The 14950-nt window shown below is 43.0% G+C and overlaps 2 protein-coding genes and 1 long non-coding RNA gene across 3 annotated transcripts in view; 2 read left to right on the plus strand and 1 right to left on the minus strand.

Annotated features, from left to right (window-relative positions):
• Positions 1 to 14950, plus strand: part of SERINC3 (serine incorporator 3) — a 379749-nt gene that overhangs the window by 216192 nt on the left and 148607 nt on the right. The window lies entirely within an intron of this gene.
• On the minus strand, positions 122 to 4269 carry LOC117202485 (uncharacterized). Its single transcript, XR_007471964.1, has 2 exons — positions 4021 to 4269; positions 122 to 3730 (listed from the first exon to the last, which is right to left on the minus strand). It is a non-coding gene; the product is annotated as an uncharacterized LOC117202485 (long non-coding RNA).
• On the plus strand, positions 3888 to 14402 carry OSER1 (oxidative stress responsive serine rich 1). Its single transcript, XM_004272871.4, has 4 exons — positions 3888 to 4043; positions 7696 to 7811; positions 10757 to 10870; positions 13163 to 14402. Exons 2-4 carry the CDS (start codon positions 7735 to 7737, stop codon positions 13848 to 13850), a joined length of 879 nt encoding a protein of 292 aa, XP_004272919.1. The 5' UTR covers positions 3888 to 4043; positions 7696 to 7734; the 3' UTR covers positions 13851 to 14402.

The raw sequence follows: 14950 nt of genomic DNA on the forward strand, positions 1-14950 counted from the left end.
GCAAAAGTTCTTAACCTTGGGTCTTTTTCAGAGGGTCTTGTGACTCCGATAAGGTTAAGATTTATGCGGTAAAAAGAACAGTCACCCTAATCCAATACATATCTTGTGTTATACATAGAGGTTTTGTTTTTAGTTTTTAAAACATTTTATTGAAATTAATACATATACAGAAAAATGTACCTATACTATGTGTTATAGCTTGATGAATTTTCACAAACTGAACACATTCCTATAACCAACATCAGATCAAGAAACAGTATTACCAGCACCCCAGTAGCTCTTCTCAATAATCCCTTCCTGTCCTCACCATTTACAGATTCTTTTCTTCTGTAGCTTTACTGGTTGATTCTAATTCTTGGCCTTAATACCTTCCTGATGTCATCATACAGTTTAAATTGCAAAGTTGAATGAAAATTTGAGTTAGAAGGCAAGTGATTCATAACTATCAGTCTTCAACAGTTTTGAAAACCCACTCTACTCTGTAAAGGGTTTTAATCACACTTAAGAGAATCTGCGATCCTCGCGCTCCCCCTGCTGGTTATCAATAGTTACCAGGAAAAGCCTCCCATCCCCGCTCCAGGCTCTGAGGATTGAGTCCTGGGACTCAAGCTGCTGCAGATTTAACCAGAACCAGTGCCTAGAGGGATAGAGTGAGGTCACTTATCAAGGCATCCCGAAATTCCCATTCCCTCCCCTTTCTGTGAGCCAATATTTGAGGAAGGCAACTATCAACTAACAGATCATAATAGGTTTGGGGGCTATGAATAGAATGACAGGAAAACACAGTTAATCTCCACTTCCCCACCTCTCGCCTATTCCTCCCCAAACAAGAGACTGCTGTGAAGGGCCGTGCTGCTAAAATCAACTGTCAAAGGAGCCAAAAGCCCCCAGTTACAGGTCTCAAAAGCCAGTGGGGAGCTTCCCTGGCGGCGCAGTGGTTGAGAGTCCGCCTGCCGATGCAGGGGACACGGGTTCGTGCCCCGGTCCAGGAAGATCCCACATGCCACGGAGCGGCTGGGCCCGTGAGCCATGGCCGCTGAGCCTGTGCTCCGCAACGGGAGGGGCCACAACAGTGAGAGGCCCGCGTACCGCAAAAAAAAAAAAAAAAAGTTACCTTCCTATATAAATTGATTGCTTTTGAGTATAATTTGATGGAACTAGGTTTCCTCTGTTCAATCACTTATAAGGTTCATGTACCAAGAAGGAAGTATACTGTTAAAGGAATTTTACAGCTACCATAGCTTTCTGGTTAGATGGCATTACTATGTGCATTAAGTTCCTGAATATAGTCTCCACGTAAGTTCAGGGCTTTTTCTTTGGCTGGAAAGATCCTGTGTCACTGATGTAGGAGCGCAGATCGGGCTTTTTGTTCCCTCAGGTCACGTTTTGTGGCTTCTCTCTCTCATTCTGTCATGAGGTACCACACAGTGAATCAGGCCTATATCTAATGACTTGAAATTTCTGGCCACATCAGGTAGTGTGAGTTAACAGACTTTATTCCCGAGAGGTTCTCGCCTTCCAAATACTCCCCGATCAATGAGCCGCATCCTCAGAAAGCACCCAACTTTATGATGGAGACATGCTTACCTAAAACAAAGCATTTGAAGACGTTTCAGTTTTTAGGATTTTAACGCTGTATGGGTGGAAATAAGGTAAAACGAAGAATTCACCAAAACTGTACGTACCTAGGAACTAACTAACCAGGAACTGTGTTAGGCTTTGGGAATTCAACTGATCTAGATGCAGTCCTTGCCCTCAAGGATGTGTGGTTTTACCCGAAGGAATACTTTCAAATGACAGCTTAAAAACATGTATTTGGTCTTGATGAAATTCCCTTGACATCTTCTGATGGAAAAAATGCACATTTTCCCTTTTTTTTGGCACACCACACAGCTTGTGGGATCTCAGTTCCCCGACCTAGGATTGAACCCCAGCCACGGCAGTGAAGGTACCAAATCCTAACCACCAGACCACCAGGGAAATCCCAATACTTTCCTGTTGCTTATTCTTTTATAAGAGATGTTGAGAGATGGGCAGCAGTGGGTGACCAGGCTTTTGAGACTGTTTAAATCCTGACTCAGTCACTTCCTAGCACTGTGTGACATAGAACGGGAGCTAGAACAAGATACCTAATATCTGAGTCCCAGTCATCCTCATCTGTAAAATGTGTAAAAACACAGGAATATTAAATGTGTGAACATGTGCATGGCTGCTGCATAGTACAGGGTAGTCATTATTAGCATCATTAGGTTTGATGTTGGAACTTCACAATTAACAGGACTTTTTCTTTTTAAAAAAAAATATATTTATTTATTTTATTTACTTTTGGCTGTGTTGCGTCTTCATTGCTGCACGCAGGCTTTCTCTAGCGGCAAGCAGGGGCTACTCTACGTTGCAGTGGCTTCTCTTGCTGCGGAGCACAGGCTCTAGGCACCGCGGGCTTCAGTGGTTGTGGCTCGCGGGCTCTAGAGCACAGGCTCAGTAGTTGTGGTGCATGGGCTTAGTTGCTCCGCCGCATGTGGGAGCTTCCCGGACCAGGGCTCCAACCCCTGTCCCCTGCATTGGCAGGCGGATTCTTAACCACTGCGCCACCGGGTAAGTCCCAATAGGTTTTTTTCATCCCTTGTCAGTTACTGAGCCTCTCCTATGAACAAGAAGGATTTAAAATGTTTTACCTGCGACATGCTTTAACAACCTTATCCAATGACCTGTAGATTCCATTCCCAGGCATGGGCCAGGCATTCCAAGATCTGGCTGTAGTTAAGTTGAATATACTAAGCTATTCTCAGCAGCCTATCTAGTTAGGTGATTACAGCTAAGGTATTGGGGAGTGGGAGGGTCAAGTTTTGGTTCAGGTGACAACCTCACACGAAGGTTGGGCCATAACCAACTCTAGCCCATTCTACTGAGGAAAGCCATCTTTTCCTATAAAGCTCTGAGAAGTGCAGACGTGGAGCTGGGGCGTGGTGAGTGAGGAGGGGCACAGCTAGCGCAGCAGAACCAGTCTCGGTGTTGGAGGGAGTGGCAGCTTGTTGCTCAGCCCACCCCTTCTCTGCCTGCCATCTGAGCAACCGTCAGAGTCATACAAATGGAAAAGATCCCTAAAAATAACCTGCTTAGGTGAACTGTCCAAAACTTTTTGCAAAATTTAGTATGCATGTGCGCTTCTCTGTCGAGGTGTTCTACAGTTCTCACCAGATTCTCAAAGGAGTCCATGCCTGAAAAAAACGAGATTCGCTGAAACAGTCCAAGGTCCTCACTTAACGGAAGGGAGAAAATGAGGCCCAGAGAGGGAAACGCAGTTGCCTCAAGTCAAACAACAGGCGTATTAAAGCGAAGGCATTTCAGTTCCAACTCCGGCGTCACGTTCACGGTCCTGACCGTGTCCAATACTTCCTTGCTTCTCTGCAGCCCTGGAAGATCCCCGGGAGTCCAGGGCTGGCGTCGGAGCCCTGGAGATGTCGCAGGCCGTCCAGATTCGAGCATCGAGGAGGCTTGGGCCAAGCGCTCAGACGGGCTCCGTCGCTGTGAAAATCCCCCCACTCCGGCCTCACCCCGCAGAATTCCGCAGCCTCGCTGACTCCAGGTGGAGCACCAAGCACAGGGAGACGCGGGGAAGTGGAAGCAGCTCGACAACGAAGAACAACGCCCACTCACTCACCTGACCGAGAGGAGGAAGCAGGCACACCCCAAAACCCGTTCCAAAGCTAATCCTTTGCGGAGGGCGGGACTAATGAAGAGAAAAACAGGAAATGACGTCAGGAGCACGTGCTTCGCGAGGGGCGGGCGTCAGGCGTTTGAGAGGCGCGGCCATCGCCCCGCGCCTGCGCAGCCACCGCCTGCCGCGTTGCCTAGTCACTGGGGTGGGAGGAGCACGAACAGGGGGCGGGGAGCGTGTCTGAGTGACGCAGGCGCAGTGCGACTCCGGAGGCGCGGGTCGCCCCCTCCGCGGATTTAGATCCGGGTCAGTCAGGCGCCGCGATCGGGGAGAGACGATCTGAAGTGACTGGACTGGCTCACCGGAGCGCCCCTGGCGCCAGGAGGTGCGTGCCCAGACGTGACGGGGAGACGCTGCGGCACCGCGTCTCGGCCTCCAGGCCCGGTCTGGCCACGGGCGGCTTCCTCTGGGCCGTCCAGCTTCGCGTCGCGTTGTTCCCCCGGCGCTAGCTGCCTGGGCCGGGCAGGGCCTGCGCTTCTCCGCGCCCCCTCCGCTGCTGCGGCCTGGCCTTGCCCGAGCTCCGCTCTCTCGCCCCTTCCCGCCTCCGCTGCTCCCGCCCCGTCCCTCGCCTCCGCCCTCTCCCTCTCGTCCGTAGCTTCCTCTTTTCGCCTTTCTCGGCCGCCCTTTGCCCTTTCCCGCCCTTTCCCGCTAGTTCCTGAGCCCCAGTCTCGTTGTGTGCCTCTTCGACTCTGCCCCCGCCTCCTCCTGCATCCCTTGCCTATTGGCCTGACCCAAGTCTCTCATTCTGGCCTGGGGAGTATCCTCAAGGAGCAGCTTTCCAGCGGGAGACCCCGGGCGGGCACAGCTAGGGCCCTGGACAGCTCCCCTTTCTCCGAACCCCCCAGGTCCCGACCTTTTTCCCCATGTTTAAGCACGACCGATCCAGTTTCTGGGTAAAAAGAATTAACATAGTGCTCTTGCACCTAGAGTGTAGGGGTTGAGTGAGTAGAGAGAAGCGTGAACGTGTTTTGTCTCGGGGGCAGATTGTTGCAACTTAGTCTTGTTTGCGTCTTCCAGAGTTGCTGGACGCGATTTTCTTCCCCGGATTCCACACTTCCTGGTGGGCAGGGAAATTTTCTAAATCTTTAACATTGTGATGACACTCTTGCGCGCAGATCCTTTATTATTGATCGTTCTCAGCTCTTTTCAGGGTCCTGGAAATTTGGACCTAGGCTTGAGGTTCAAAGAGGTATTGGTTAAAACTGCAAGATGTAAATAAGATTGTGAGACATACTCTTCGTTGAAAGTCAGAGAAAATCCGAAATTTGCCCTTTTGTTGGAGGAACTTAAAAGAATTTTGTGTTTTCTGAAAGGTTAGGGAAAATCCGAGGCCCCATGTGATTTGACTTAAAACAAAGTAGAAGTTTGATCTTTGGGGGGATTGTTCAATTTCAAGAAGTTAGAGCAGTAAAAACTGCAAGAATGCCTCCCACAAATTTAATATTAATGAAGAAGGGCAAATCATGTACATGTTTCCCAGAGTTAGTTGTACAGCTCTTGAGTTGAGTGAATGGGAAGCTGGGAAGAGGGAGGAGCATAATAAGCCTTTTTGTAATTACAGACATGCTCTGATTTAGCTCTTACGGTCATGCCTAAGATTCACCTTTGCCCTGGGTTAATATAACTGAGGGAAAAGGTGAGTAATCAAAATGCTGGAAGTCTGAGACTAGTTTAGTTGGAACTTCATTCCTAAAGTTTTACTCTGTAGCCAGTTTTATTTTGGTCTGTTTTGGTTTTTAACTGATGGATCTTTTAGTGTGTCAACAAGAATATTAGCTGAGTTTGTATTAACATCTAGAGGTCACCTGCAGTAATGTTAAGTTAACACTGTGTAATTAAAAGTTCCATGTTTGGGTGCAGAGCATCTTAGCACAGTGTTAGGGCAGGAATGAGATTCCAGCCCTTACAGGAATAGGGTTCACAGTCCTGGTGTCAGGTTCTCCCTTGTATCTCCCTTGTATCCCCGTATTCTTCAGCAGGAAGAATTTGTTTATAGACTACAGAAGCACCCTTTTAGATGCTGTGGAGCTTCAAAAATAATAGAATATGTGATCTTTGCTCACCCCTCTCCCCAAGTATATAGGACATTATTGTGTATCTCGGAGAGGGTCCTCCTCTGAATCCTGAAGAATTAGGAACCAGTGAAATGTGGAACTGATAATGTTTCCTCAAATTGATGTACTGGTTAAGTAAACCAGCAAAATACATATGGGGAGTGTATTTAAATTTTTTGTCTTAAGAAGTTGAGGTGAAAGCTAGCTGAATTCTTTTGACACTGTTTTCAGTGCTCCCCAGAGAGATCTGCCTAAAATACCTTCTACACATTAATAAATGAAACAAATAGTCTTGATCACTTGCTTCTTAATTTTGCCACTGGTACTACATGGTTACATTATATCAAACATGTTATGACACCGTGACCTGTAGAATATTAGAGGTCTCACAATAACATCAAACCCACCCCTGAGAAATGAGCAGATATAGAATCAGAGAGGATCCAAGGATCCACAGAGGCACTGCTCCCTCTGAGGGTGCCTAAGGGCACTCTGGAAATAGAGAAGGTAAAGTGAATTCTTCGCTTCAAAAATTCCCCATCTTATATTTTTTGTTTTACTTTTTTTCTTTCTGATTCCCTGTGATATGTTTATAGAGATTGATTTATGCTTTGTTCAGGATGTGGTATTAAGAAATTTTTTACCCCGAGTAAAAAAAAATGGGAGACTAGAGTCAAAGAATTTATTAACTTCCCTATTGTATCTCTTGTTGCTTTGGTTGGTCTCTCTCCCATCTTTTTTTTTTTTTTTGGTTTAAATATAAAAATCAGGGTAGAAGAAATGGAGAACTTTGGTTAATCAAGCTAGTTGATTAAGTGGAGATCATTTAAAGGCACATCTATAGAATAATTTCAGTTTTTTCCTTTACTTTCTACCTCTTTTTTTAGCTAATTTTGTTTTAAGTTTGTTTTTGAGTTGCAAGTATAGTTCATCTATTCTTGTAAGAAAATATTTGAAGCTAAAGAAAACAAAGGTTGAGTGTGGAGTAAGCAGTATCATTGAAACTTGTTTGCAATCCTGCCTTAGTAATGGTAACATCTTGATACGTGGGTATGAATATTAATATGAGTATAAACATTGATATCTGGGTCAGGATTGCTTTAGAGAAATGCTATCATGTGTCACAAAGTTATTCTTACCTGAAATGTTTAGAGCTGGATGAGACAAACACTCAGTAGTGTTTTTTTTTTTAAGTAAATTTATTTATTTATTTTTGGCTGCGTTGGGTCTTCGTAGCTGCGCGCAGGCTTTCTCTAGTTGCAGTGAGCAGGGGCTACTCTTCGTTGGGTTTCTCATTGCAGTGGCTTCTCTTGTTGTGGAGCACAGGCGCTCTAGGCGTGTGGGCTTCAGCAGTTGTGTCATGCAGGCTCAGTAGTTGTGGCACATGGGCTCAGTTGCTCCGCGGCATGTGGGATCTTCCGGGGGCAGGGCTCGAACCCATGTCCCCTGCATTGGCAGGCGGATTCTTAACCACTGCGCCACCAGGGAAGTCCCCTCAGTAGTGTTTTAAAGCTCAGAGTTCTATATGTTGAGCTTTTCCCTTATATTTCTGATGTAGAGGTCATTTTGTCTGTAGGTTTCTAGACTTCTACAACTGGAGAGATTCACCTCCTGTTAAAAAGTATACTTAAACACAGATTTTAGGTGACGTAGTTTCCAAAACTGTGTAATAGGATATTGGCATCAAGTATTTGGACAGTTTAAATTCCATCATAATAAATATACTTTTTCTGTATTATTTCATGTGTCTTCTCTTAAGAAATAAAACCTACAGTTTCCTAGTCATTGAAACTTCCTTTTAGAAGTAGAAATTTGCTTTTTCTCCCCCTAACAAGCAATGGTAGTATCAGAAATATAGATTTTAACAAAAGTATATGTTTGAACTCACCTGTTTTCACTTTGTTCATTTTATTTTCTTTTTAGTATTAACGGGAACATCGATAGTAGTGTAAAACTTTCACAATGAAATCTGAAGCCAAGGATGGAGAGGAGGAGAGTCTACAAACTGCTTTCAAGAAATTAAGAGTGGATGCATCAGGGTAATTAAATATGGAATATATTATTGGGGAATTGTTTACTAGATTTAAATAGACATTTCCTCAGGGGAGCTCTTTCTCTTCTAAAATTTCTTTTTATTTGTAGAAGGTGTCAATGTTAATAGTGTGACATTTTACCAAATTCTGTACAGCATTGTTTTACTTATAAAAGAAACTCTTCTGTTAAATTTTGAAAAGTAGGTGCTCATTTGTACTCCAAGGCTGGGGGTTCTTCTTCTTAACTTTGAGGAGGGTTCCCCTTCCCCCTCCCCCCACCTCTTTTTAATCAAACATTAGGCAGTGTCCCATCAGAGAGTTCCTCATACATCTCTAGGGAATCACAGTATTTTTCACTAAAAGTGAATTGGCTCAGTAGGAATCTCTGCAGACATTGCGATTTCATGGGCTCTGATTGCTGACCCTATCACTATGGAAACCTGTTCATTAGGGTTCTGTCACTGAGATCAATAATCTTGGACCCTTTGGCCAAACTAATTAGAGCACCTGCAGACCAGCTGCTGTCTGAATGTTAATATTTCACCCTTTGCAAAATGTTCTATGCAGGACTCTTTTCATCCCCCTTCTTTGCCCCAGGCCAGAAGAAATCTCAAAGTTTTAATGGATATAAGAATATTTCATTTCATGAATGGAAACTGAACACTCCACAGCAAGGAGTAAATAATGATTGCTCAAATTTATTATTCATTTACTATGCCCTAGACACTGGCTTAAGTACTCTGTACACATAATCTTATCCTTACTACCAACTTAGAAGATAGATACTACAGAGTATACTATATAGTTTACAGAGGAGCTACAGATGAATTAAGTCACTTGCAAAAGGTCACATTGGTAAGAAGTGGTAGAGCCAGGATTTGAACCCAGACAGTTTATCTCCAGAACCTCTGCTCTTAACCATTCCTTTATATGGTACCTTGAAGACAACATGAAGAAATGCATTCGGTACCTGGTGCATGTAAAATTAAATAGTTGTTAGTTGTCGTTATAGCTGTCTGCTTATTGCTAGTACTATTTTTGGCCTACCAAATGAGAGAATTTATGCTAATAGATTTGCACAGTAGCTGTTACAGGTGCTTACATTTGCTTCCATGATACTTCAAATAAGTATCTTCTCCTAGTGATTTTCCAATATGGTCATCTTGCCATTAGAATTGATTAGTACTTTATAAGCTATTTTGGGAAACAGAAACAAAGCAGAAAAACAAATAGTTCCAGATTGCAGTCATAGTGTATTCCTTTGTGATTTCTGGTATAGAAATAAATATTTTTTAATCAGGAAAATGCTAGGAATGTATAAATGCACACGTACATGTATCCCTTAGTGTATAAATTTATATAACTCTTGATATACAGACTTCTTTCCTGGTGTTTTAAGAAGTTGGAGCATAAAATTAAGCTAGTTCCATGCCCCTAAAATTTACTTGGAACATAAAAAAAACTTTTCAAAATGTCTGTACAATATATGGTCAAATATTATATATTTGTAGCATGCGCTCTACTTTGAGTTAAGTTATAGAAAGAGAAGGAGCAGTGCAGAGCATTTGAGAAAACCAAATAAGAGTACAAGGGGTGAGTCATTACTGTGACTAAGCAGAATAAGACTTGTATAGTGTATCATACGTTTCTAGTTGTTTTGTATTGTTGCTGATTTACGAATGGAACATGTGAGGTACTGACTCATAAAGTAACCAAGCCTTGCCAGGAATTTAGCATGATCCTGTTCAACAGGTTTTGGTTTCTAATAGTATTTATCTTATCAGGACAAATCTTTATATATTTATTGTAAAACAACATAGTCCTTTTCATCAGACTATAACATAATACATGCTTATTATGGGTAAATCACAAAAACAAAAAAAAAGGATAAAAAAGGAAGTAAAAAATCACAATTTACCAATACCACAGTTAATATCTAGATCATCTGTAATAACAGCATTCACTTTTTTTACACAGTTGAGGTCATAATATACGTACAGGTGTTTATCCATGCTGTTTTCTCTTACGTTACAAGCATAACATAATATTATGTTATAAACATTCTCCCATGTCATTAAGAGTTCTTTGCACAGTTAATTTTTAATAAATTCCTAATATTCCATTGTACAGATTGGCCATAATTTATATAGTACACTATTTTCTATTATTAGACATTTAAGTTTATTTTAAACTATATTTTAGTGAACATCTTTTTACTTAGTAGATTGTCTCTTTCTAAAGGATATTTATCAAGACTACAGCATGTATAGTAGGAGCCCTGTATATGTGTGTATGTATGTGTGTATTGAAAAGTTCCAAAAGAAGTTGATGTTAAATGTTAATGTTGGTGATCTCTGGGTTGTGAGATCATAGATGATTCTTTTCTCTCTTTTAAATTTTTTCATCTTTACTGGGAACCCATGTTACTTATGTAATTTTAAACTGCAGAGATTTAGCTCTGAGTAATATTTCAAGTTTATTGGTTGTAAAAATTAGAATATTTTTGTATAAGTTGTATACTGTTTGAAAAAGTATTTATTTAGATTGAGTCTCCTAAAGTTAGATTGAGTCTCCTAAAGTTTTTGCTCCTAAGCTTAGTTTCCATGGCTCTGGTTTGCCCATATAAAGTAAGTGGTCATTGTCGTTAGCATTCTCCCTGGACATAAGGCCTGATCTGCCCCAGATAAACAGCCTAAAAGTCTATTTATATCCCACTGCTGGTTATACTTAAGAATCATTCTTTTGCTTATGATTTTGCAACTGCGAGCTCTTAGGGATACTCCAACTTTGGTTTCGGAGGAAAATTTACACTAAAAGCTGAGCAATTTTTGAGAAACCCAAACTAGAAAGATAATAAAGGTATTAATACAAGTTGCATTTGGGTTGGTGAGAGCAATATGTTCTCCTCCTTCCATGGTTTTCTAAGCAGTAAACTTCGTTCTTGTCTTCAGGTCCGTAGCATCTCTGTCTGTTGGAGAAGGCACAAGTGTCAGAGCATCAGTCAGAACAGCAGTGGATGATACCAAACCTAAAACCACATGTGCATCTAAAGACAGTTGGCATGGGTAAGAGCTTCTCATTGCAGATGATTTTTATCCCAACATCTTAACATACTATTGAATTTTCTTTCCTAAGTATCCAGAAAAGAGTGTTATGATATAGAACCCAAGATGCACCAGTTAAAGAAGACCCTTTCTTCTCATTGTGAATTTGCTGAGACTTGCTGTATAGCCTGGATTGTAGTCAATTCTTATAAATGTTCTATGTGTGTTTGAGAAGAATGGCTCTCCTTTAATCATTCTTAGGTTTTATATATGTCCATTAAATTAAGTTTAAAAATGTGTTACTTAAAGGATCTTTTTTCAAATAATTTTTTTTTTTGGAAATAATCTGCCTAGTTCTCTAGCTGCTGTTAAGGTATTCCTATTGTTTTTGGTATTCTCCAGTTAGTTGTCCTGCTTTAGTGTGTGCTTCTTGTATCTGTAGATTCTCTTCTTGCATCAATTCAGAAAATTTCTCAGCCATCATCTCTTAAAAAATTACCTGTGTTCCCATTCACTGTATTCTTTCTTTCAGAGACTCCAGACTTTTTATTCTGTCTTACATACCTCTTAACTTTTACATTTTTCCAAATCTCTTAAGTTTCTGTGCTGTCTTCTAGGTCAAGAGTTGGCAAACTTTTTTGGTAAAGGGTCAGAAAATAAATATTTTAGGCTTTGGAGGCCAAGAGGTGAGATCCAGGGATATTTTGTAGGTACTTAAAAAGGGAGAAAACTCCTGCCCTGCCCTGTTTGCTTGATGTTCACCATCCTGGCTGGTGGACACACTTTGTGTTCAGTTGCTGAGACAGTCTGAGGCTGAAATGATGAGCCTGGTGGGATGGGTGGGGAGGGAGCATTGCCAGGATCAGTTTTACTCTCTGCCTCAGTGGCACCCAGATTCCAGCACACCCTCTCTCCTCCAGAGAGCCTGGTACAAACTGAGATTCTACCTCTCAGTACCTAGCGATTGTTGACAGCAGAGCCCCAACATGTAGATGGTAGCCAGTGAGGGCCCCAGGCCGTGGTGTAACGCACATGTCTGCTGGCCAGGAAGACGGGCACAGGGAGTGGAGGGAAGAACAGGGGCAAAGCGGGGTCCTCAGGCATGTCTGCCTGGCTCACAGTTCTAGCCTATGGGAGCAGTGTCCATGGGCTGTACAGAAACAGGTAGGGGGCCGGATTTGATTCAGAGACTGCAGTTTGCTGACCTCTGTTGTAAATAATTCAGATTTATCCTCCAGTATTTTCTTTTCTTAGCTGTATGTGTTCTGCTGTTTAGCCCATCTATTTAGTTTAATTTCAGTTACAAAGTTTTTAAAGTTCTACTTGGTTCTGTTTTCAAATTTGCTTGGCAATTTTGAGTCTTTTTTCTCTTTGCTCAATTCTTTTTTTTTTTTTTTTTCTTACTATTTATTTATTTTTGGCTGCGTTGGGACTTCCTTGCTGCACGCGGGCTTTCTTTAGTTGCAGCCAGCGGGGCCTACTCTTCGTTGTGGTGCGTGGGCTTCTCATTGCGGTGGCTTCTCTTGTTGTGGAGCACGGGCTCTAGACACGCAGGCTTCAGTAGTTGTGGCCTGCGGGCTCTAGAGCGCAGGCTCAGTAGCTGTGGTGCACGGGCTTAGTTGCCCCGTGGCATGTGGGATCTTCCTGGACCAGGGATCGAACCCGAGTCCCCTGCATTGGTAGGTGGATTCTTAACCACTGCACCACCAGGGAACTCCCTCAATTCTTATTTATTTAAAATTTTATAAAATGTTACAGTATGTCTGATAATTCCCAATATCTGAAAACTTCAGAGAGTCTAAATCTGTTTTTCAGCTGTTCCCAGTGAAAGAAATGAATTCTAAATCTGCTCTTCTGTTGAGTAATCACGGCAGAGTAGCTGTTTGTAGCATTAGCCCCGCAGGGTACTGAAGCTGCTGTGCTGCATTCAGGGCGTGGAGCACAACATTGAGGTTTTAACAGCATCAGTCTAAGCTGTCTGTGCAGGGTGCTTCTCCAGACCCACTGGTCAGAGGTTCCCAAGCCAAGGGTTGGGCAGGGCAGACAGGTATTCTGCGCCAAATGTTTCGTCCAAGAAGTGCGATTTAAAACTCCCCTTTACCTCTCCTGTTTCTATACCTTGGTAATAAGGAGATATTGACGTTTTTGAGACACAGAGACTTAGGCAGCTTGAAAATAGATAGGCACATCTCTTTGGGGGAAACTTATTTAGACTCATAAACCAGAGAGGTGGCAAATTTCCAACTGTCTTAAAGAATCTCTTTAGGAGACCTCTGTATTCCAACATCTTCTTGTGCATTTTTTTCCTCTTAGGTCTACAAGGAAGTCTTCACGAGGAGCAGTGAGGACCCAGCGTCGTCGGCGTTCTAAGTCTCCTGTCCTTCATCCTCCAAAGTTTATACATTGCAGTACAATAGCTGCTTCCTCGAGCAGCCAGCTCAAGCACAGAAGCCAGGCGGACTCCCCTGATGGTGGCAGTGGGCTGGGAATTGCAACCCCGAAAGAGTTCAGTGCAGGAGAATGCTCAGCTTCTCTCGATACTCATCACACAGGGGCAGTTATTGAGCCTTTGAGAACTTCGGTTCCAAGGCTCCCATCAGAGAGTAAGGAGGAAGACTCCTCTGATGCTCCCCAGGGCTCCCAAGCAAGTCTCAAGGCCAATGATCTCTCTGACTTCCAATCCGTTTCCAGGCTAAACCAGGGCAAGCCATGTGCATGCGTAGGCAAGGAGTGCCAGTGTAAGCGGTGGCATGATATGGAGGTATATTCCTTCTCAGGCCTGCAGAACGTCCCTCCCTTAGCCCCAGAGCGAAGATCCACGCTGGAGGACTACTCTCAGTCGCTTCACACGAGAACTCTGTCTGGCTCCCCCCGCTCCTGTTCTGAGCAAGCTCGAGTCTTCGTGGATGACGTGACCATTGAGGACCTGTCAGGCTACATGGAATATTACTTGTATATTCCCAAGAAAATGTCCCACATGGCAGAAATGATGTACACCTGAGAGCAAGAAGCTCATTACTGTGCTTTAACCAGTGAAGGCTTGTCGGAGAGCTTAGTTAACGGCAGACGTTGCGGCCGCCTTGGTTGAGGAGACATCTCCTCCTGCTCACTGTGCTTGCAGTAAAAACTTCTTGGCATCTCAGTTAATCTTCATTCTTGAAATTTAACTCTCTGAGTTCTTACGTACCCACCAAGGCAAGCCGATCAAAAGAACAGTCCCTCTCATTTAGAACTGTTCCTGGGGGATGAAGAAATGACTGCTTGACCGGTAGCAGTGGGCCTGTGGTGAAAGCCTTTGAAAAACAATTTTTCAGCATTTTTCAGATCTGTTTCAGATTTGGGTGCCAAGGAGAATGAAATGTGGTTTTGTACCTGGACTGAACATTTGTCATGCTGTAGTTGCCAGCCCAGAGTATTAGAAGTTTTATGACTGGTTTAAACCAGCTCTGATTTAACGCAAGATTTATTGTGTCTTTAAAGGTTTCCTGTGTTATTGTTAAGCCAGAGATCTAAGGTTTAGATTCAATACGAATAAACTAGCTGGCCTGCCCTATATTGTTTGAGAGAATCATTAACCATCACTAAATAAACCCCTGCTGGTGCTCTTCACCCTGAGACATGTCACATGAAGTTTCTTACGTGAGAAGTGACTTGGAGTGGGGCTGCTTCAGTTGGGGGAGGGGGTGTGATATTTGAAACTGCTGTGCGTCTTCTCCATCTCCGGCATTTTAGTACATATGGCACGTTTCAGTCACTTGCAGTGTAGATCTCATACCTCAGTTTCAAATGTTCTGGATGGATATTATCTCTTTGTACTGCCCTCCTATCCTGGCAACCCCCAAAGAGAATTTTATACATGCCATATCCAGTATTTAATGGCCAACCAGCCCCACAGTTCCCTCCAAAGTTTGGTAAAAAAAATCTGTCCTCAGTGTCAGCTGGAGGATTAATCCCTTCCTTTTCCAGGTGGCTCCAAAGTGAATTTTATGTATGCCGTATAACAATTCGGACCCTCCTAAGCGTACCTATCAAATTTAGTGAAAATTTGTCCAGCCATTTTAACGTGTTAACAGAAAGTTTGTTGCACTTTTATTTTGATCA

The sequence above is a fragment of the Orcinus orca genome, chromosome 16, assembly GCF_937001465.1.
Source record: "Orcinus orca chromosome 16, mOrcOrc1.1, whole genome shotgun sequence".
Taxonomy (NCBI): domain Eukaryota; kingdom Metazoa; phylum Chordata; class Mammalia; order Artiodactyla; family Delphinidae; genus Orcinus; species Orcinus orca.